The sequence below is a fragment of the Protomyctophum bolini genome (assembly GCF_963924005.1).
Source record: "Protomyctophum bolini genome assembly, chromosome: 10".
In the NCBI taxonomy this organism is placed as follows: Eukaryota; Metazoa; Chordata; class Actinopteri; order Myctophiformes; family Myctophidae; genus Protomyctophum; species Protomyctophum bolini.
The window spans coordinates 34,826,243-34,848,892 of NC_137871.1; the positions used below are offsets into that span (position 1 = coordinate 34,826,243).

A 22,650-nucleotide genomic window follows, 5' to 3' on the forward strand; every position below is an offset into this window, starting at 1 on the left:
ATAGTCTCTCAGACTGCTATTTCTCCCCCCCCTTTATTTTTTTTACGATGGGTTCTCAGATTGCTGCACACCCCATATGAGTCACATACAAAAAGCTGCACTGTTCCTTTAAGGGGAGTAGAACATCTCTTTGCAGCCGGTCCAGGCCCACTCACTGCAGCAGAGCAGAGTCATGTAGTCAAGCCACAGCAGGCAACCAACCATCACAGACAGAGACAGTATACCTGTGTGACAACACCATTCACATCACCACCACAAACACACCGTGACACCACGCACGGAGGAATGGAGGGGCACCTAACGGCCAGCTCAACCCACCACTAAAAGATTCCCCAAAAAGTCCCAAGAAGAGAGAAGAAGCAGGCAGGCAAACCGTTGGAACAGTCAAGATGGTGTCCTGGATGATTTCGAGGATGGTTGTGTGAGTAATCTGGCTTGATTAATTGACGTCGCTGAATGTGGCTTGCCGACGAAAAAGAGCTGACCTACAACAACAAAACGTTGGCTTTGTAGAGCGGCTCTTTTCGGCAAGCGACACTATCGTACCGCTGCATATAAACAGCCAGAAACCAAACCATGCACAACACAAATGACATTCAGATTATGAAGTAAACTAGGTCTGTGTGTGAGATAGCAACCGTCTGCTGCACAGTAATTTATAATAACGGGAAAATAATGCAATGATCTATTTGGCCTTACATATTTAATAATTAACATTTTGTAGCAAGCACTTGCTGCATGCTGCTAGCCCAGGTTAGCTTCCCTCCTCTCACTACTAGCCACCTGACAGATGATGATGATGCGATGGATCGTGGCAGGGGAATGATACACTTTTAACACGCGTTAAACGAAAAATAATGCTAATTATAATAGTCACGCTGGCTGATAAAATGCTGCTTGATCAATACCATATGTTACAGGGAGGGAGTAATGATGGCTGATGCAAGTCCACCCACCCCATCCATCCATTCACCATGCAGCGAACCTCCATCACTGTTTTTTTTTAATAGTTCGAGAAATAATTTAAATTCCTTAGAATATTTTTTATCGACTGAGTGACACTATACATTGCTGTGATCATTTACGAATATCTCCTAGCCTGAGCTATTCCACCTGTATACACACAATGTCAACGCATTCTAATCTAGACAGCGTGGATGACTCAACTAAAGCCAGCTGCCAGATATGCTGCCATCCTGTACGTGTTCCCCTTATTGTTGCACAGCAGTGGTTTTCAACCCTTTTCATATCGAGGCCCATTATTTATTATTCATCATTTTGAGCCACCATTTGATGAGATTTAGGCAGCCTCTCACTCTCAGACCCCAAACCTAGACAATGTTATCGTTGGATAAGATTTTGTCCATGCTGTATTGTCTGGGAGAGACAACAGGCAAATTGTATGTAGATGTTTAACAATATTTTTACTCTTGAGATTGTAAAATGAAACCATTTGGTTTCATTTTGGTTTTGGTTTTCAAGTTCTAATAAGGGTCCATTTGGTTAACTCCATTTAGCTGGGGTCCACCTGGAACCTCAAGGACCACTTTCACTGGTTGTATAGTTGTTGACTTGTGTTGAGAATCGATGTGGTTTTAACGTCAGTACAACCACTTCACACGGTCAGCTGTTCCTCACTACTACATTATTTAACGATGTCATGAACTTGGCTTTGGTTTTAAATGGGAGTTTAGCCACAGCTTGGTGTTGCCCTTAATTCATTGTCGAAAAGACAATGAATTGAATTTGTGAAAAGAGTAGCGGGTCGGGGGCGCTTCCTTTTAAGACACAGGTGCAGAATTGTTTGTTGTTGTGCCATCATGCAATCCCTCTAATCAAATATTTGATTATATAAGCAGCAGAGAGAGTAACATTGGTTAGCACTATATTCAGGTGGCTCAGTCTAAATGAGTGGTTTTCAACCAGTGGTCCAGGGACCACCAGTATTCCTTGAGGGGTTTCCAGGTGGTCCCCAGCTAAATAAACACCTAAATTACTTAATTTACAAGAGGTCTACACAATTAGAGAATGTAGAAGAATTGTTATTTTGATCGTGTGCCTGGTATCTCTCTTACGGTACCACAGCATGGAATTGTGGACAACATCTGATAACACAATATTCTAAGATCTTGGCCCAGCAAGCAAAATTACGTTATTATGATGACATCCTCTGGTGACTCCAGTGACGTTCAGGACTAGGCCAGATCACAGCCCATATGGGGGATGATCTTTATAGTACGTCATTTCCAGGACGTCTTCACCAGTTGAAACTGGAAATGCACTCTGTCGAGTTGCCAACTTGCGCCTTGCACACAAGTAGGCCATACATGGCGCCATACATGGCGCAAGCAGAGCGTGCAAGTACTGCTACTAACTAATGTCTATTACAACTGCTGTTCTAAATCCTTTAGACCCGTTACCTTTATTGACCTCTGACTAGTCTTGGTTTGACTTGATCTGGCCCCAGTCGAGACATCCTTGATTGGTCCAGGTCCTGACAGTGCTTGCTGGCTCAAATGTCTAATAAATTGTGGACTCTCTCTCTACGTCGTCCTCAGACGAGCCCTCCATCGTCGTCTCCAGTCATCTCGGTTCTCCATACATCTGGCCAGCTCCTTTGTGCTTTCCGCACCAGTATCTTTCTTTAGTACGTCCACGTAGGTAGGTGTGGGACGTCCTCTCGACCCTGATAGGGAAAGGGTTGAAAACCAATGATTCTCTGCACCCCAGTGAGTCTCGACATGATGCTGTAACCAGCTAACTGTAGCCTATATACAGTATGTACTACAGTATGCAACACACAGGCAAAACCCTTATGCAACTGCACACAGCAGACTTGTACAAACCAATCCACTCAGCATGTAGTTTGCTAGTGTTTGTATTACACCATGATTGGTTTGGCTATTCTAGGTGCTTGTTGTTGTCATACAGTGTATGACAACAACAAGTACCTAGAATAGCCACATGATAGGAACATGAGATTGAAAGTAGTGGTTAAGTGTATGACATACACTTAACCACTACTTTCAATCTCATGTCCCTATTTTGGGCAGTCAAGCATCTTCAAACGCAAAAGTATAAAGCTTGTTTTGTTTTGATAGTTCTCAGTTACTGTGAGAGAGCAGCTAGTGTAACTCGAACCTGCCCGGTCCTCCTGGGTGAATCATGGTGCTGAGTGTCGCAGTGGGAGCATAGCTAGAGAGCGTTCTGGTCGGTGGCGACTCTGAACCTGAGATTGGAACACAAAGGGACACGAGGCGTCTGCTGCAGTTTTTACCCAGAGGCCTGGCACTGCCACGCGGCCGCTTGACAGCGCAGGGCAGAGGGGCTCCGCACACTTGACTTGGCAGCTCACACGCATAGTAGGACAGAGAAGCTAAATGCCCAGAAATATGGAGCACACGCACACAGTCACACACGCACAGTCGAGACCGTTTCACTGAGCATGTTATTTGTAGGCCTGATGCCTTTTAAAACTAGGACAGCAACTAGTCTAGGACGGTGCAGGATGAGAGAGAGACTGCCTGTGATGGTGGCAAAGCTGCTCTCACTCAGCATTCAGCTTCCATCCTGTCACATCAGCACAAATCACCACCACACACACAGTGGCTGCGGACAAGACCAAATACTGTGTGTGTGTGTGTGTGTGTGTGTGTGTGTGTGTGTGTGTGTGTGTTCTCCATGAGCCACATGCCCCAGCACATGGTGACCTCTCGATCTGTCTGTCTGTTGTGTGTTTTTCCAGTTTATCTCAGTGAGTGCAGTCAAACCGTCTCCTTTGGTTTCCATTTCTGTCCCTATATCCTGGACGGTATTATCACATCAGTCCATGCTTGCTAATTGGATAAGCAGGGTTCCAAAAACAAAGGTTTTGTGTTTCAGTGAATCATGACGTATCACACTAGGCATTTCTGTGTTTTTGTAGCCTATTGTTTTTTAGCTTGTTATAATAAATACGTTGACCTTCAATAGGGAGTCCTCAGAGTTACTACTACTGCCAAACATGTTTTTACATGATCCGTTTGAACCCTAGCATCCTTCCTTATTCTGAGAGGAACTTTACATTAAGGTTTAATCTGCAACACAATATTTTACAATATTATTGTGGTGGGGGGGGGGGGGGGTCCCTGCTTCATCTCTCTCTCTCAGCTAAGGGGTGCTTGGCCTGAAAAACGGTGTAGACCCCTGCACTGACCTATTCTTGTTATACTGATCAGCCAAGCTATCAATTAAACTTGAATTGATTAATCATTAAAGAATCTGCTGTTGACAATGTATAAGGCAGGCTGTTTGATTGAATCATCATCAAAGGAATGTGTTGATTCAGACCAACTAATACCGGTACATGCTTTCAGAATTTTGGCAAATACCACCCATTTGTTTTTCTGGATCAATGATTGATTGCTAGATTGAAAGATCCTATTTTTCATATCCAAACACACAGTTAAGTTCTTTGTAGTTATGTACTGTAGGACAATTAAAAAAGTTCCATTTAGCTAAATCCACATCATGCATAGGCCGGGGGTAGAAATGTATTGATACAGGAACGAGTTTGAAGTGTTTTCAAGTCAACCCTGGCCTGAGGTGTATCTCAGAGCCTCCACCTCTGACTAAACTCTGATTCTCATTTTTTCCCATGAAAATATTTATAGTTCTTTAGTTGCTGAACATTACTGCATTCTAAATTCTAAATGTGGCACCTGGAGCCATAACTACTGTGGCTTTACACAGACAACATCAAAGTGCTCGACTTAAACCTCTCTTAAAGTTTCTCTTGTAGCAACTAGTGATGCACGATTCTTGCTCAAATTTAGAATTGAGATCACATTGGTGTCTGAATCTTTTTCGATTATTTGTGCAGTGCAGCACTACTAGGGCTGGGTATTGCCAACAACCTCACGATTGATACGTATCACGATACAGAGGCGACAATATGATATTTATCACGATTAGGGTTGTCCTACTAAATGTACCTTTGCAGGGTCCTAGTAGACCACCGATTGCAGATATTTTGACAAATAAGTCTGAACATTTTACGTTTCCAAATCAATTTAGAAAAACTTGGATAACATTTAAGCAAAAAGCAAGGAAAGAATTAAAAATTAATATCGTTTTGTTGGATAAATGCAAAAATATTGAATCATATATATCGAAACTGTCAGACAGAAACTGATTCTGATGGGTTTTTTTTTTTTCAGCACACACAGCATTTCCTGCCATATCGATATAGTGCGATACGATAGGATTATTGCCGTATTGATTAATTGAACCCACCCCTTCTCGTCTCTCCAGCCTGGCCTTCGGGACTCTCTATCCGGCCTACTCGTCCTACAAGGCTGTGAAAACGAAGAACGTGAAGGAATATGTGAGTACATGATACTGTATTTACACACAATGCTCTGCCTTTTGTTACGCTCTTCTATTTAGTTGAATCCATTAACTAACCCATTTTGACCTGGGAACGATTCTATAAATGTCTTCTAAATCCTGACAGTTTTCTGAAAAAGCTATGTTTTTATGTCAGTCGTTCTTTAATTAAAAAAAATAGCAGACCTACAAGCTCGTAGCGCGCCACTCGGTGGCTCGCTATGAGCTTGTAGATATGCTATTTTTCAATAGCTAAAGCATAATATAATGGGGTTCCCGCCCCAAAATGGGTTAACCCATTGAGACTGGAGACCAGGTTCTACAAATCTCTATCTCATGCCCCTGAAAATTATATGTAATTGGCCGCGGACCCCCATCTGAATATATGTTGTTCCAGGGAGGGACCCCCAAGAAGCAAAGATATGAGTTAAAAAACGTTTGCCATGAAAGAATATATATTCAAAGATTTACACATGTTTTCACTATAAAATAATAAATAAATGGCAAATAAATTACAACCAACCATTACCTAGTAATGGTTGGTTGTCGCCTCACAGCTAGAGATGATTGGCACAGGGGTGAAAAATGGGTTACAAAATCGTGGGATAAAAAATATATTAAAAAAAAACAAAAAACCCATTACCTTATTTGTTCTAGTAGGGTAACTATATATATTTTTGTCTACAGACGTAACTTTAGATGAAACACCAGTGCCCTGTTGGCTCCCAGTGTTACACCAGTGTCTGTTGGAACACCAAAGGAAAAGGCAGTGCTAAATAGTTTCCAGCTGGGACACCTTTATCCATCCTGTGGAAACCAGGATACAACTCAGATTAACTGGACCTGGCTCTGTAATTTTTTTCCATCTACACCAGATCTATTTGGCTAATGTTTTTGGTCATATTAAATGCAGTCATCCCTGCTTAAATGCAGTCATCCCTGCTTAACCAGCTCAGTGGCCTCGTGGTTAGAGTGTCCCCCCCCCCTGAGACTGGGAGGTCGGGGTTTGATCCCCGGCCGGGTCATACCAAAGACTCTGAAGAATGGGACCCAGTGCCTCCCTGCTTGGCACTCGGCATCAAGGGTTGGATTGGGGCTAAGTCCCTGTGACATACTAGCGTCATGTCCAGGGGGTGTACTAGTACTTCAAGCTCTCTCTCCCTCACGCTACAGAAACAGGAGATAGGCTCCTGCCCTGTGGGGCTCATGGCTACAGAACCAGGAGATAGGCTCCTGCCCTGTGGGGCTCATGGCTACAGAACCAGGAGATAGGCTCCTGCCCTGTGGGGCTCATGGCTACAGAAACAGGAGATAGGCTCCTGCCCTGTGGGGCTCATGGCTACAGAACCAGGAGATAGGCTCCTGCCCTGTGGGGCTCATGGCTACAGAAACAGGAGATAGGCTCCTGCCCTGTGGGGCTCATGGCTACAGAAACAGGAGATAGGCTCCTGCCCTGTGGGGCTCATGGCTACAGAAACAGGAGATAGGCTCCTGCCCTGTGGGGCTCATGGCTACAGAACCAGGAGATAGGCTCCTGCCCTGTGGGGCTCATGGCTACAGAACCAGGAGATAGGCTCCTGCCCTGTGGGGCTCATGGCTACAGAAACAGGAGATAGGCTCCTGCCCCTGTGGGCTCATGGATCAGCAAGGCTTACTTATTTACACCCTGATTGGTTACCTCACTCTTGGCGAGAAAAGGCCACAGGAGAGAGAGAGAGTCAGCATTTCTGGCCCTCGGCCTAGCTACCAGTCTCCTCCCAGTTGGTTACCATAGCAACCACTTGAGAGAGAGAGAGAGAGACAGAGAGAGAGAGAGAGACAGAGAGAGAGAGGGGGAGCATGGCGGACACCATTTTTAGAAGTGTTGTTTACATGCCTCGTGATCCTCCGTTTGAAAATGAGCAGTTATTCAATCAACTGTGAATGTTTATGTAACAGTATGTTAATGCTACAGATATTCAGCCTGATTCACCTCCTGTGTGTGTGTGTGTGTGTGTGTGTGTGTGTGTGTGTGTGTGTACTTGCGTTTGGCTGGCCTCTGGCCTACATGTGCCTAAGCACGTGTACACTGGAGGCTGTGGTTTTGATGTGCTATAAATGTCTCTCTCCTGTGTGTGTGTGTGTGTGTGTGTGTGTGTGTGTGTGTGTGTGTGTGTGTGCGTGCGCAGGTGAAGTGGATGATGTACTGGATAGTTTTTGCGTTGTTCACCACAGCGGAGACGGTCACAGACCTGCTCCTCTCATGGTGAGTCCTCATCACAGCAGCATAATAAACAGGGGTGCACACTATTATTTTGGGCTAGTACTCAAAGGAGTACAACGTTATTCTGCTTTCACACGGGTAGATGCAACTGATGCAAAGCTACACTAGTACACCTAGTCACAAACGGTGTCGTCGTTAAGCAGCAGTATATCCCACTGGCAGCACCTGTCCGTTTATCTCTAGCACAACCACAAACGTCCAACACATATACAATGAAATTACTCACCTAATGCTGCCTGCAGGTTCCATGTTTAATTCCAGCGTGTGTAACCTACATTGTCTAAGTGACAGTTTTCATATTGTAAACATGGTCACTAACGTGGTTTAGCGACTAGCACTTTGACAGCTCATCCATCGTAGCTTGTTTACTAGTGAAATGGACTTTCTGTGCAGAAACTGCCTCACAAAATAAGAGCCACTTGTAATGATTAGTCAACGCTAGTTTTATTTCTAAGTCTTCTTACAGGACGTTAACGTCTCATTTGAGTTCCTTTTGAATGCCCGTCAGCATTCTCTAAATCCCTGTCTCTCAGCTTGTGCGCAAATGCGCCTCCATGCCTTTGATCTACCGCGCACCAAAACGTTTTGACGACGCATGCGCTCTGGCGCACCGCTTGTGTGCACCCCTGATAATAAAGTTCACCATAATGTGTCCTCATCACAGCAGCATAATAAAGTTCACCATAATGTGTCCTCATCACAGCAGCATAATAAAGTCCACCATAATGTGTACCCGCGTGGCTTCTTCTTTTCACTCCCTCTCTCTCATACTGATCCATGTCAGGTTTCCTTTCTACTTTGAGCTGAAGATCGCCTTCGTCATCTGGCTGCTGTCTCCGTACACTAAAGGCTCCAGTGTCCTCTACCGCAAGTTTGTCCATCCCATGCTGTCCAACAAGGAGAAGGTAAAAACAAAAAGACCTTCATTCAACCATAAGAATAGAGCAACGAAGTCCCGACGTAACTCGCTCATCCCCTCGATTCCCCTGGTTCACGGAAGTAATTTCTCTATGGAGAATAACATGGGCTCATCTTAAAATCGTTATTGTCAGGGAGGTGTCTCTGACTCTGTATCGTTTGCGACAGTGAGTCACTCATATATGATACAGTCTGTTTCAGCAGTAACATTAGCGTTTTCTCTCAGTCAGTTGATTCTTCATATCCATATGAGTGTAACGGCCGGGGTGACATGTTTATTTTTCAAACACAGTTCTTATATGAGGCGATCTAAAATCCCCCTATGGGGATTATAATGCAAATAAAAAGTACACGAACCTGTGGATTTGCGCCCTCTACCGATATTGACGTCAGACTTCGGTGCTCAATGCTCCCTTCAGTCGTTACAAATCCCACTGAACTGGTCCGTGCATCCCACCATTTCAGAGGTGTGTAACGGGTACATACAAACTAAGGAATGTTTAGTATTGCTTAACCCTAAAATTAAATAAATAATGCACATTCATAATAAATATGGCACTTTTTCCCCCCCATAATTTCAGTTGAAGCCGTTCTGTTATTTCTGTTATTATTTGGGAAGCCTTGTTGCATTTATGTCTGCACCAGTGGCTGTGGGGCATCACAGTACAATCAGAATGAAGACATGAACAGTGTTGATACAACAAACCTATTCTATTATAGAATCTGAAACTACAAATTAACCATGGTGGAACTACTATATTCAGATTCAAACTGCTGTGATCAACAGCGTTAATGGGTAGGGTAGGTAGTAGGTACCCTCACAAAAAAACATGCAGTAATCTTGGTGTCTAAACTGCCTCCCCCTGGCCAGCCGGGGCGCCTGATGGAGGGGAAAGAAACCGGTCGGAATAACGTATTCCTTCCACGCGCTACGTCCAACCAGGGAAACTCCCCCCTGTCAAGGTCTAAAGGAGCGACTTGGACACTCATGCATGAAGGAAGCATGAGTTCAAGTCCGTTGCTCTCCCCAGGTTGGCGGAGGGTGTGTAGAGCCCAGGATCTCAATAGATGATTGACACAGGGGTGAAAAATGGGTTACAAAATTGTGGGATAAAAAAATACAGCGTTAACAGCGTTAATGCGAAATGCAGTTAGAATACGAATCGCGCCTCTGTCCATTCACACATTGAGCTGATGAGGCTCAATCAGACATTACAGCGACTTAGTACTAGGAAGTTGGCAGCGACCGGCAGGTCTGTGACATTTTGTTTGGTGCTACTGTGTGAAGGAGGCAGCCTAGTCTGTCCTAAACGTTGGTGTGTTTCCAGAGTCCACAATAAACTATTGGCATCGGCAGCTACGATACTCCTTTATTCTTCAAACCATTCCTCCTCTAGGCCACAACCAGCTAGTTTTTAATCTTGTTCACGAACCTGTAGCGCATGCTGTCACCCCTCCTCTCTACACCTCCCTGTCCTCTCTCTGTCTGTCTGTCTGTCTGTCTGTCTGTCTGTCTGTCTGTCTGAATAAAACAGAAATGCCATGAAAATCACATTAAACAATTACTACCACCATCTGTCCCAGTACTGTTTTCTCCTTCTTAGTTTACGGTAGTTGACTTCATTCTGTTGTGTTCTTCCGGCCTCGCAGGAGATCGATGAGTACATAACGCAGGCCAAAGACAGGAGTTATGAGACCATGATGACATTTGGGAAGCGAGGTCTCAACCTGGCTGCCACCGCCGCCGTCACCGCAGCCTCCAAGGTAGGTAGAAGACCATGGTACTGATCTAAGGCCACTTCCACACAGCCACGGTCCCTAAGCCCATTTCCACACAGCCACGGTCCCTAAGGCCACTTTCACACAGCCACGGTCCCTAAGGCCACTTTCACACATCCACGGTCCCTAAGGCCACTTTCACACAGCCACGGTCCCTAAGGACACTTCCGCACAGCCACGGTCCCTAACCACTAACCCTAACCCTAAGGCCACAGCCACGGTCCCTAACCTTAACTAACCACTAACCCTAACCCTAAGGCCACAGCCACGGTCCCGTTGCGTTCTCACTTTTTATCCAGCATTTACACAGAGACGTAACGGTGACTGAAAACGCTGTCGCCGTAGCGTGCATGCCAGGTTGCCTAGGTGGCGGTAACGCACTGCCAGGTAGACCAGGCACGCCTGTACTAGAACTACTCCCTGCCACACGGCTGCTTGTTTACATCATGGTTTACGTTCACCATCGCTAATCGCTGCTTTTGTATTCGTAGGCTGAGCGGGCGAGGAAGCGCTTTCTAGGAACTCCAAATGTCGCCTCCGGCTCTGCAGTCTGCACCGATGTAATACACATAAGACTCTGCAGTCTGCACCGATGTAATACACATAAGAGTCTGCAGTCTGCACCGATGTAATACACATAAGAGTCTGCAGTCTGCAGTCTGCACCGATGTAATACACATAAGAGTCTGCAGTCTGCACCGATGTAATACACATAAGAGTCTGCAGTCTGCACCGATGTAATACACATAAGACTCTGCAGTCTGCACCGATGTAATACACATAAGAGTCTGCAGTCTGCACCGATGCAATACACATAAGAGTCTGCAGTCTGCACCGATGTAATAAACATAAGAGTCTGCAGTCTGCACCGATGTAATACACATAAGAGTCCACGTGAGCCATGATGTCACATGTTTTGTGGATTCATCGTTTTGCCCGTTTGCACTCTGGAAGGAGTTTTCACTTTGTTACATTTTCAACCACCAATAACGACGACGTCGTCGTCTAAACGTACTGATGCAAACGATTTTGTCGTTTTCTATGGAAACCGTTCTCGTGTAAAAGGGGCCTAAGAAGCTACTATACGCCATTGTGTCGATCTGAGCTGCCTCGACGCGTACAACGTGTGTGTGTGTGTGTGTGTGTGTGTGCGTGTGCGCCGTTCTCCAGGGCCAAGGCGTTCTGTCGGACAAGCTGCGTAGCTTCAGCATGCAGGACCTTACGCTGATCAACGCTGAGGACGAGCTGCTCCTCCGCTCGGCGGACCCTCGCATGAGACGGCCGGACCCCCTGGACGACATGGGCTCAGGGTCCAGCACGCTGCCCCGCGCCAAGACCACCACACGGCAAAGTAAGACCATATATACAAACACACACACACACAGTGTTGCCGCATGGCAACCGTAAGGGTCCAAGTTCGATCCCTGTGGGCTCCCCTAGAGTTAGTGTCGAAGTGTCCTTGAGAAAGACTCCGAAACCCTAATTGCTCCCCATGTGTAGGTTGGTTGGTTTCCTCTGGTAAAATAGCGCTATATAAATGCACTATCCGGCCAGGGAAATTCCCCCCTGTCAGGTGAAAAGAAGCAGCTTGGACTCCTCATGCATAGAAGGAGGCATGAGGTCAGTCCGCTGCCCCCCCAGGTTGGCAGATGAAGTGTAGCGCCCAGGATTACATTAGATAATTGGCACTGGGTGGAAAAACTGGGTTGCAAAATCGTGGGGAAAAAAAAGAAAAACAAATGTATATATTTCACAGAGTTAAACAACATCTATATTCTATAAGGGTCCATTTGGTTACAACCCCCCTCCCCCACCCCTCCCACCACCGGTTGAAACCCACTGCTATAATAATGTCATGGCCAGGAGGATGGTGAGGCCAGGCTGAAAGTGGCTGAAAACTCAAGAGAGGAGGAGTGTCAGTGGTTTGTCTGCACAGCTCTTTATCAGCTAGTGCTGCTGGGTGGCGGAGTCATGTGATATACAGCCCTGCAGGATGCCAGGAGGAGGGAAAGATGTGAAAGAAGAGGGTGAGGAAGGGAGGGAGGGAGTGGATGGCATGGCATGTGATTCCAGTGGAGGAGGATTCTTTGTCTCAGACGCGCCACTTCTGTCCCTCCGTCTGGCTGGCTGTGTGTGTGTGTGTGTGTGGGGGCCGGGGTGAGCTCGGAACTTAACCCATTTTGACCTGGGAACGATTCTATTTTAAATGTCTTCTAAATCTTGACAGTTTTCTGAAAAAGCTATGTTTCTGTGTCAGTCGTTCTTCGATTTTTCAAAAATAGCCGACCTACAAGCTCGTCGCGCGCCACTCGATGGCACGCTATGAGCTTGTAGGTCGGCTATTTTTCAATAGCTAAAGCATAACATAATGCTAACACCAAAAGGGGTTCCCGCACAAAATGGGTTAATTCAGAAGGAAAGGAGAGAGAGAGAGAGAGAACTTGTGGAGAGTTACAGCATGAGGGACTGTTCATGTGCTTTACAGGAAAGAGTGTCAAATCGGATCTTTCAAAGACTTGTAGTTGACGACTGCAATGAGGGAGATCATTCACAGCATATTGAGGCAAAGCTTTGTCTGGCTGACAGGTTGATCCCATGTTCTGTGCATCATCACCTTTTTTTTTTAAAACATTAATCTTAAAAATGACACGCATGCATCCCAGTGAGCACAGGACATCTGGAAGATGTTTTTTTGTTGGTTGACTGATGCTGTGATGGGATAATCAACATCAGAATGATGTTTTCCAGAGTTCTGCCCACTGTTTCTTTTTTTGTTCGGTAATAAATCTCTGTGAGGGATGGGTTAAAAAACAAAAAAGTAAATCAAGAATAATGATTATTCTTTCTACCACAAAAACGTTAGCGCTTTACAATGTTCATTATTAATATTCTCACACATTCACACACCTACGTAAGTATGTATGTCTTTTGTAGGAACGAAACAAGAGGATATATTTACTTGCGACCCATAAAACCTTTTTTCAAGGACACTTGAGGACAGTAACCTGATAGCCAGGGATCAAAACGAGGAACCCGTTGGCCTGATATATCTCTGGCTGAACTCTGTAACGACCGCCCGGCTATAACATCCTGCTCTAAAATCCACAGCGCGCTCCTTTTCATCCGCGTCCACAATCCCTGCCGACGACGCATCATCCCAGCACAGCTCGGACCAATCGGACGCCAGGACTGAGCACTCGGACGAGGATGTCGTGGAGAAGGTGCCCGTTAAACGCACCGCCAGCGTCAAGGCCACCAAGAAACCTGCAGCTGCAAAGACAGAGGTACGCACTCACGCACGCACGCACACTAGAGATGCGTGGCTGGACTCGGATCCGCGTGTAGTGTATTGTACACATTCCAGGGGTTGACGCTAAAGGTCTCAGAGGCACTTGCTCGTCGGTCAAGTACCTGTGATGTTCTAGTTGCCCGAAGGTCATGCCCACTTGCCCGCAAAGTAAATTGTCCGTTATAAAATGATAGGTAAAATTTGAATTACGGTTCAATTTAACATATAATTATAATATATATATAATATATATATATACAGTATATATAACATATACTGTATAGTATATACATACTGTAGCTATGAAACTTACATACTGTAGCTATGAAAATGACTATGGGTTCACACTTGTCATTTTATATTTGTAAGTGTAGCAGGTCTGTTTTTAAGGTCTTATTTTGCACTCCACAGAACAGAAGACAGTTGAGTGCTCTGGCCACGTTCAGGTGTTTAAACGGATACCTCACGTTGTGTTAAAAGACTGTTTTAATTACCTGCCAGGGGCAGGTGGGCAACCCTTAGTGTCGACGCCTGACATTCATTATCCGTCCGGTATATCCAAGCGCAAATATCATCCTATTTATATTATCCGCACCGACCCGCACCGCAGGGATGCACATGGGATTCTATATACTTAACCCATTCTGGGCGGGAACCCCTTTTGGTGTTAGCATTAGCTTATTTCATTATAGATATTCCACTGTTACTTTCTTAGCTTACGCATGTTTCATGATAAATGTTTTTATGTGATGTATTCCCCATGCTTTTTGTTCTTGCGTCTGCTAAATGCCTAAATTGTAAATTGTAAGCATTATGCTATGCTTTAGCTATTGAAAAATAGCAGATCTACAAGCTCATGGCGTGCTACGAGCTTGTAGGTCTGCTATTTTTGAAAAAACCGAAGAACCACTGACAGAAACATAGCTTTTTCAGAAAGCTGTCAGGATGTAGAAGACATTTTTAGAATCTGTATAAATATCCATGGTAACAACAAGCCTCTTCATTCACTTTCTCACATCGCAACCTATCATGAGGCATGTCCCCCAGTCAACCTATCATAAGGCATGTCCCCCAGTCAACCTATCATAAGGCTTGTCCCCCAGTCAACCTATCATAAGGCATGTCCCCCAGTCAACCTATCATAAGGCATGTCCCCCAGTCAACCTATCATAAGGCATGTCCCCCATGCAGTCAACCTATCATAAGGCATGTCCCCCAGTCAACCTATCATAAGGCATGTCCCCCAGTCAACCTATCATAAGGCATGTCCCCCAGTCGTCGGCAGGGTTAAGACAAAAGTCCCACTGTGTTGTTGTCTTTGGGCCGTTGAAGGACCCCATGCCGGCGGCAACGTGTAGTAGGCGGCTAATTTGTGCCTGAGCAAATATTTAAATTCTACTAACGCAGGCACACCGAGATTTATCGTGCTTTTTAAAAAGCTATAATTAGCGTACAGATAGTACAGATTTACATTTATTTCCCCACATTATTTCACCCGCAGTTTTATTAATTCATAATTATATTTGATTGATTGACGGTCAATCAAATATGTGTGAATATGTGTTCCTGAGTACTGCTATATCCATCAGGGATACACACAGACACACAGTGTTCCTGAGTACTGCTATATCCATCAGGGATACTATGGCGGTGGAAGTGTTTATGTAACACAGAGTTGTGTACTGTTCATCTAAGAACAACATTCTTTACTTTGTTTTAGTTTAAATGTGTATACGATATGTAAATCCAGCCACTAGTTGAGATAACACCAATATAAACCTGTCACGGTCAAAGACTATTGTGCAAGATGTAACTTTGCAGTGACTTCCGTTACTGAACAAACAATATATCAATGATTACTAGAGATATTTTAACCAAATAAATCCCTTAAAGCACCTTTAACGTTTCACAAAGGATAATAATACGTTCCATGTGAACAGCGTATTTCTGTAGTTCTGCTAAAACTCATCAGAGTCAAAGAGGTGTAAAATGGTCTCAGTTCATCCATAAACTCATCAGAGTCAAAGAGGTGTAAAATGGTCTCAGTTCATCCATAAACTCATCAGAGTCAAAGAGGTGTAAAATGGTCTCAGTTCATCCATAAACTCATCAGAGTCAAAGAGGTGTAAAATGGTCTCAGTTTATCCATAAACTCATCAGAGTCAAAGAGGTGTAAAATGGTCTCAGTTTATCCATAAACTCATCAGAGTCAAAGAGGTGTAAAATGGTCTCAGTTTATCCATAATGTGAAGATTAAGATGCATTTCACTGCTGGAAGAAACCGTAGTCACTCAATTGTAATAGTATTTGTAGTAGATAACAGTGTATGTGCCTTATCTACACATGTTACTAAACCTTTGTTGCACTGTAGCTTGTAAATTGGTAAATGGTGCCTTTTAGTGCTTTTCTCCCGTGCCCTTTGTGACGTGCATTCGCACATATTCACACACTGACGGGAGGGAACCGTGCGAGGCACATATTTCTCTCCGTATTTCAACTTTTAAGACTTGAGGCCGATTCTACAAACCAATATAACTAATACTAAAATAATATAAATCCTAACAGGTTTTTTTTCTTCTGAAAAACCTATGTTTCTAGTTTCTATACATCGTTGCTGTTGGGCAGAAGCCTCTTATATCTTTCTATACATCGTTGCTTTTGGGCAGAAGCCTCTTATCTCCATGTTGTTTTCCTAGATTTACACCTTTCTTGATCACACTACGGCGTCACGCCAGCAAAAGTACCAGCAGAAGCGAACTTGAGCTTCTGCCAATCTGCCACTTTTTAACTTGAGCTTGTAGATCTGCCACTTTTGAACTTGAATCCTGAAAAGTAACAGTGAGTTTTGGTTTCCACCTGACAGATGCCCTTGCTTCGTTATAAAAGAGTTGTCATTCAGAAGTAGTGAAAGTAAAATAGGACATGTTGAAAGAGACTTCTCTTTCCTCTCACCACCTCAACCACCCTGTTCTTCTTCTCTTCTTCTCTCCTCCTGCAGACTCAAACCAAGACGGTGAAGAAACAGACAAAGAAGAAACCTACAGCTACTGCAGAGACGCCTTGAATCCTCTAGTCCACACTGTCTTCAGCACACACACACACACACACACACGCACGCGCACGCACACACACACACACACACACACACACACACACACACACACACATTTTACATTTCTCTTACTTGTCATTTTACTTTAAGACAAACGACGATGATTGAATGGGCTGATTGTTTGTTAGCTCAGCTCTTCAGTCTGACATGCTGATGTCTCCCGTTCATTAGCTCACTATCCACTGATGCTAGTGCTGTCATGGTAGGGAATGGTTTCTTAAAATAGAAAATGAACACCAGTCTGTGGGGCTTTATTTAACGTTTTCTCAACCTTGGCTAACCTTCCAAGTCTTTTGTTTTTACGTTTTTCCTTTAATCCTCTGCAGACTATTTTAACCAAATTTAAACTTTAAAAAAAAGAGGAAAATAAATAAATAACAGTACGCCTCCTCTTTCTTCTTTGTACTGAGCAGGCGGCAGAGGTTGGCAGCTCCTCATCTAGAAGTAGTGGAGCTGTAGACATCCATGTCCACATCTGGAGATGTTCATCTGTAATGCCATTACCAAGGCAATTAGCTAGAAGTGTGTTCTGGTGACTTCTTTATTCCTGGACCAGAGGCTGCAGACTCAAACATGTAGTTCTTTATTCCTGGACCAGAGGCTGCAGACTCAAACATGTACCGGTAGTTCTTTATTCCTGGACCAGAGGCTGCAGACTCAAACATGTAGTTCTTTATTCCTGGACCAGAGGCTGCAGACTCAAACATGTAGTTCTTTATTCCTGGACCAGAGGCTGCAGACTCAAACATGTAGTTCTTTATTCCTGGACCAGAGGCTGCAGACTCAAACATGTAGTTCTTTATTCCTGGACCAGAGGCTGCAGACTCAAACATGTAGTTCTTTATTCCTGGACCAGAGGCTGCAGACTCAAACATGTAGTTCTTTATTCCTGGACCAGAGGCTGCAGACTCAAACATGTAGTCACGAGCTGACAGAGATCTGTTTGTTTCCTCTACAGGCCCACGCACTTACAACAGTACTGCACAGGCATGCAGTGTGTGTGTGTGTGTGTGTGTGTGTGTGTGTGTGTGCACTCAACTCCTATACCACGATCAGCAACCACTGGGTCTTACACTGTCGTGCATAACTTACCTAGTTAGACAGCACTATTTATATCGGCCTAATGGTTGAATCACTTGTTTTTTTTTAGTGCTTTACTTTTAAACTGACTGACACTGGACATGGACAGCGGTTTGATACTGTTGGTTGACTGTTTCTCTGTCATGCTGGGAGGGATGCTAGCATCATGGAGTCTTTCTTGTTTTAATAGTAATGCAGACTATTCTCTGCTGCGTCCTGATGCTCTGTCACGCGGCGGTGTCACATGCCGGAAATTGCAGACCTATAAGCTTCACAACACGCCCGCGATGCGTCTTGCCATGTGCAGCGTGCCACGCCATCAGGCTTGACGCGGTTTTCGTCTCGGCGCGAATCTTTGGTGTGAACTAGGCTTTTAAGAACATCCGATGACCCTGGCTTCTCGGATCGAATCTCATCTCATCTTTAGGTGATCTCTCTCTCTCTGTCTCAGATGGACCTTCTTTCCTGTCGAGTCACACTGCAACGGGAGTTTAGCTATCCGTCCTCTTGAGACAGTTGTCATAGGTTGCAATATCCATGTTTAAGTTCCACCGTTTCAACTCTATTCTGATCAGGCCATCGCATATCGTAGCTGTCGGGCAGGATTCAGCTATCCATTTTTTTCCTCAACATTTTCTGTTTTAATAAATCAGTGCTATTGAACACCTTTCACATCTATGTGTGAGTTTTACAAATATCGAACCAATGAAAAACATTTTTTTAAAGCGCTTCTGACTAAACCTCCTAACTCCATCAAATCATCTAAACTCCAACTTGTCCCGCATTCATTGATTAGAATGACTAAATCAGACGGGGAAAAAAGACCTGTCTCCTCCACATTAATGGTCAAACACTTTTGGGTAAATCTGTATCTGACAATGTATAAAGTCACCATACCGACTTGGATGAGGCAGTATTTAAAATGTTGTTGTTTTTCCTGGAAAATAATATTTTGGACATAGCTGGTTTCTGCCCAACAGCAGAGCGATCCTATGAATCAGTGGTTCTCAACCAGTGGTCCGTGGACCATCATTGGTCCTTGAGGGGGTTCCAGGTGGTCCCCAGCTTACTGTAAATGACCATTTGGACCCTTATAGATCTTTACCTCTTGAGAGTGTAAAATTAAACCATTCATTTTACACTCAAGAGTTACATTATTGTTAAACATCTGCATTACATTTTAAAGTTAATTTGCAAGAAGTCTACACAATTAGAGAATGTAGAAGACTTGTTTTTTTTGGTCAACGTTTGCCTGTTACCTCTGCTACGGTACCAACATCAATACGGCATGGAAATGTGGACAAAATCTTATCCAACGATAAGAAAATATTCTTTAGTTTGAGTCCGAAAGGCTAAAATGTCATGAAATGTCGGTTCCGTGGCTCAAATGCAGGATGAATAATGTAATCGGCCTTGATGTGAAAAGGGTTGAAAACCACTGCTATAAATGATGCACATGCTGACCTCACAGTAGTGTGTCACCGTGTCCTCGCTGTCAGGTTGAAACCTTGTGTGTCCCAAAAAGAAACCTGTGCTCCAATGGATCCTTTTCATTGATTTAAATATTTATCGAACCTACAGACAGACAGACTGCTGAACCCCTTTCAACCTGGTGTCTCTATTTTGGGCACATCATTGTGGGTTTCAATTTTATTTTATTTTTTCAAAATCTTTCAAAAATACTTTTTTTTTTGTTGGTCACACCGAGATCTGAGATTTAATTTATGGAAAAAGAACACACCCAAAGATACAGAGATACAAGTTTTCTGCCAGACAGAAAGCATTATCCTAGTCCTTTTAGGTTTGTGATGGATGGCAACAGTGTGGTTTAGTGAATAATTGTTCCACTACATTAATAGACTACTACATTAATGGTGTGTGTGTGTGTGTGTGTGTGTGTGTGTGTGTGTGTGTGTGTGTGTGTGTGTGTGTGTGTGTGTGTGTGTGTGTGTGTGTGTGTGTGTGTGTGGTTTGTAACACTAGAGTGCATGTTCGACCCATGCATCCAGTGCTCTGTGACTTTGAAAACATGATACAGTGGTTCTCAAACATTTCCATTTCTAGGACCCCGGTATGCATTATTAGGGTCATGGACTCCCATAGCCGTCAAGAGTTGAAAGACCTGTAAGGGATGGATCCAAATTGGTTTCTAAACGGGAAGAATTTAGATGAGGACCGCGTCAGGGACTGCCAGGGGTCCCCGGGTTCCACTTTTAGAACCACTGCTTTAACACAATGCCTTCTAAGTCCTTACACAGAGATCGGGATAGGCCTAAAGTAAACAATATGGAAATGGCTTGACCGTAAGCTTGTGTCAGCAAACTTAAAGCAGACATTTGCATATACCATTCTGTTGAAGTCATTTTAGGAGTTTGGCCTTATCGTTCCGAACGGATTGAATCTTAGTTTGGTGGCGGTTTGGTTTTCCATGCTATTTTACTGGACGGAGTTTGTTTTGAGTGTGGCGTTAAGAGTGTTTGGAAGAATGACACTAGTAGTACTGCACTGTTACTGCTGTCAGTTTTAACCAGTAGGGGGAGACATACCCCACAAATGTTTGCAAAGTTTACTCACCAAATGTTAGATGTAAATAGTAAACCTTACTGTATAAATAAGCTTGCTTGCCTTAGTCACACAACTTGAGAGACATACATTTAACTTTTGTTCATTTGTTTTGACTCTTATCTGAAATTCTTGACGAACCACTTTCATCTCAAATGGGAGGAACGTTCAGCCTTCATCAACTGGGGACTTTACAGATGTGAGAGAAGCTGTATTTGCTTTCAATGGAATCGCCTCTCGTGTCTATGTCTCTCCTCACCTCAAACTGTAACAGTTTTCAATGTATGACAGACATTCAAGTAAACACTGGAGAATACTTGAGGTTTAAACTCTGTTTATAAAACAGACAGTCAATGGGTTAAACCCATGTTCAGCCTGGCGTTGACTTTGTTGTTTTTCTCCTGGTTAAACAAGGATAGTTGTATGCTATTCCAGACTGGAAGGAACTTTTAATTTTGCCAATTGTTGTGCTGAGAAAGGAAAACCTGGTACATCTGGATGTGGAACTTGAATCTGTTATTTTTGCTTGTGTTCTGACACAAATTGGTTTATATTAATTTCCCTTGAGCACATCTATTGTTGCTTATTTTCTGTGTTTCAGCGTCAGTATTATTGTGTACAGGGGACTTTCATGTGAGATTTTTCAAACATTAATATATTGTTTTGTGCCAATTGTCTATACTCAACTGTAATAAACAGTACAATGTTGGTGTTCTGGGATAATGACATCTAACATGGTCATGTACCACCAGTGACATATACTTAATAAAGACAAAAAGAACCATAATTTGCCTCCCATTGTGACAGTTTGTGCTATATTGCCAATTGCCAATTCATTGGGAGTTTAAGTTAAATAAATAAAAAACTACAAACGATTTAAAAGTTAAAGGTTCCATCATGTGTGTCCATAGTAAGCTGAATTATAAAAAGTGTGAATGGAGTATCTAGGAGAAAGTCCTGGCGCCCCCCTGGCGCCCTGGCGCTTCATCAAATCAAAGGGCCCTATATGTGATTCAGCCAATTAATTAATTAATATGTGCGCGCTCAGCGCACCGCCGCACACGTATCCACTATACACACCACTGCTGCTGCGCTGCCCTCTCTGACATACAAGACACAGCCAGGCACTATGCACTCACTGTGACTATCATTTTACAAATTACAATTTATTAAGGACTAGGAGATTACTGTATGGTTATAGTACAGACAACAAGAAACAACAGTTAACAAGAAAACTCATGGCAAATTTGACATGTCATAGTCAATTTTATTTTCTTGTATGCATGTATTCAGTCAAACAGCAGCTGATTGCACCGCATATCAAATTGAAGTTACAAAATACAACATATAGTGCAAGACCAAAAGGCCCATATAAATATCCGTTACCCACCGAAGAGGCGAAGACAGAATCAAATTGTAAAAAATAAATAAAAGTGTTTACTCCAAAGTGCAAGTCAGAGCAAAATCAGACCAAAGGCCAGGATTAGAAAATAACAATTTAACACACAATACAGTGCAGTATAATACACATTTACACTAAAACTTAGCAAATCCAGACCTTTTAGTCTAAAAAACTAAATGTCTTCTTCCTGGATTTGCGCACAGAGAAATCCTTTACAATATCGGCAAAATCCATTTTTCGAACAATGTCTCCATTGACATGCGAGAGAGATTGCATAATTTACCCTGCCCCATTGTCGACCTTAAACAATTCTTGATTAAGGCCAATTTAGAAAATGAGCGCTCTCCAGATGCATTGGAGATGGGCAATGTGAGATATATTCGCAGAGCTATGTCAACATTTGGAAATGTCCCACACGCTTTCCTCTCACGGATAAGTTTTAGACACTGCCTTGCCGACATTGTTTTCTCATTTTGACTTTCACAATATTTTTTAAAATGCACAAAGTCGTCAGCCGAATCAACGTGCATATCTCCTGGATATTTTCTTTGCAATTGCATAGCTGCTGACCTTAGTTCTTCTACAGTTAGTATTTGTATGTTATTAAGAAAAGAAAAGCGGTCACTCAAAAGCTCGTAAGATTTAAATCTTCTGTCAAGTTCTGCTGTTAGCCTGTCAATGATGACATTGAATACATCCACAACAAATTTCTGCTTGCCTGCTAAAGATGGCTCGTCCTCTGCCTCGTTCATTTCATCAGCATGCCTTTTACGCACGCGCTTTCTGTCAGTGTCATGCTTATATGTCTTGGACACCTCTGAGTCTGGAAGATGGCCATGATATGTGCCCGGGCTGCCTCGGCATTGCCCATCTAAGAC

At 43.6% G+C, this 22,650-nt stretch overlaps 1 protein-coding gene across 1 annotated transcript; it reads left to right on the forward strand.

Moving 5' to 3' along the window:
* The first annotated feature begins 168 nt into the window (after positions 1-168).
* reep2 (receptor accessory protein 2) lies at positions 169-19,680 on the forward strand. Its single transcript, XM_080773558.1, has 8 exons — positions 169-421; positions 5,293-5,365; positions 7,536-7,612; positions 8,415-8,535; positions 10,199-10,312; positions 11,498-11,678; positions 13,436-13,611; positions 16,615-19,680. The coding sequence occupies exons 1-8, from the start codon at positions 390-392 to the stop codon at positions 16,678-16,680; spliced, it is 840 nt and encodes a 279-aa protein (XP_080629684.1). The 5' UTR covers positions 169-389; the 3' UTR covers positions 16,681-19,680.
* The last annotated feature ends 2,970 nt before the right edge of the window (positions 19,681-22,650 follow it).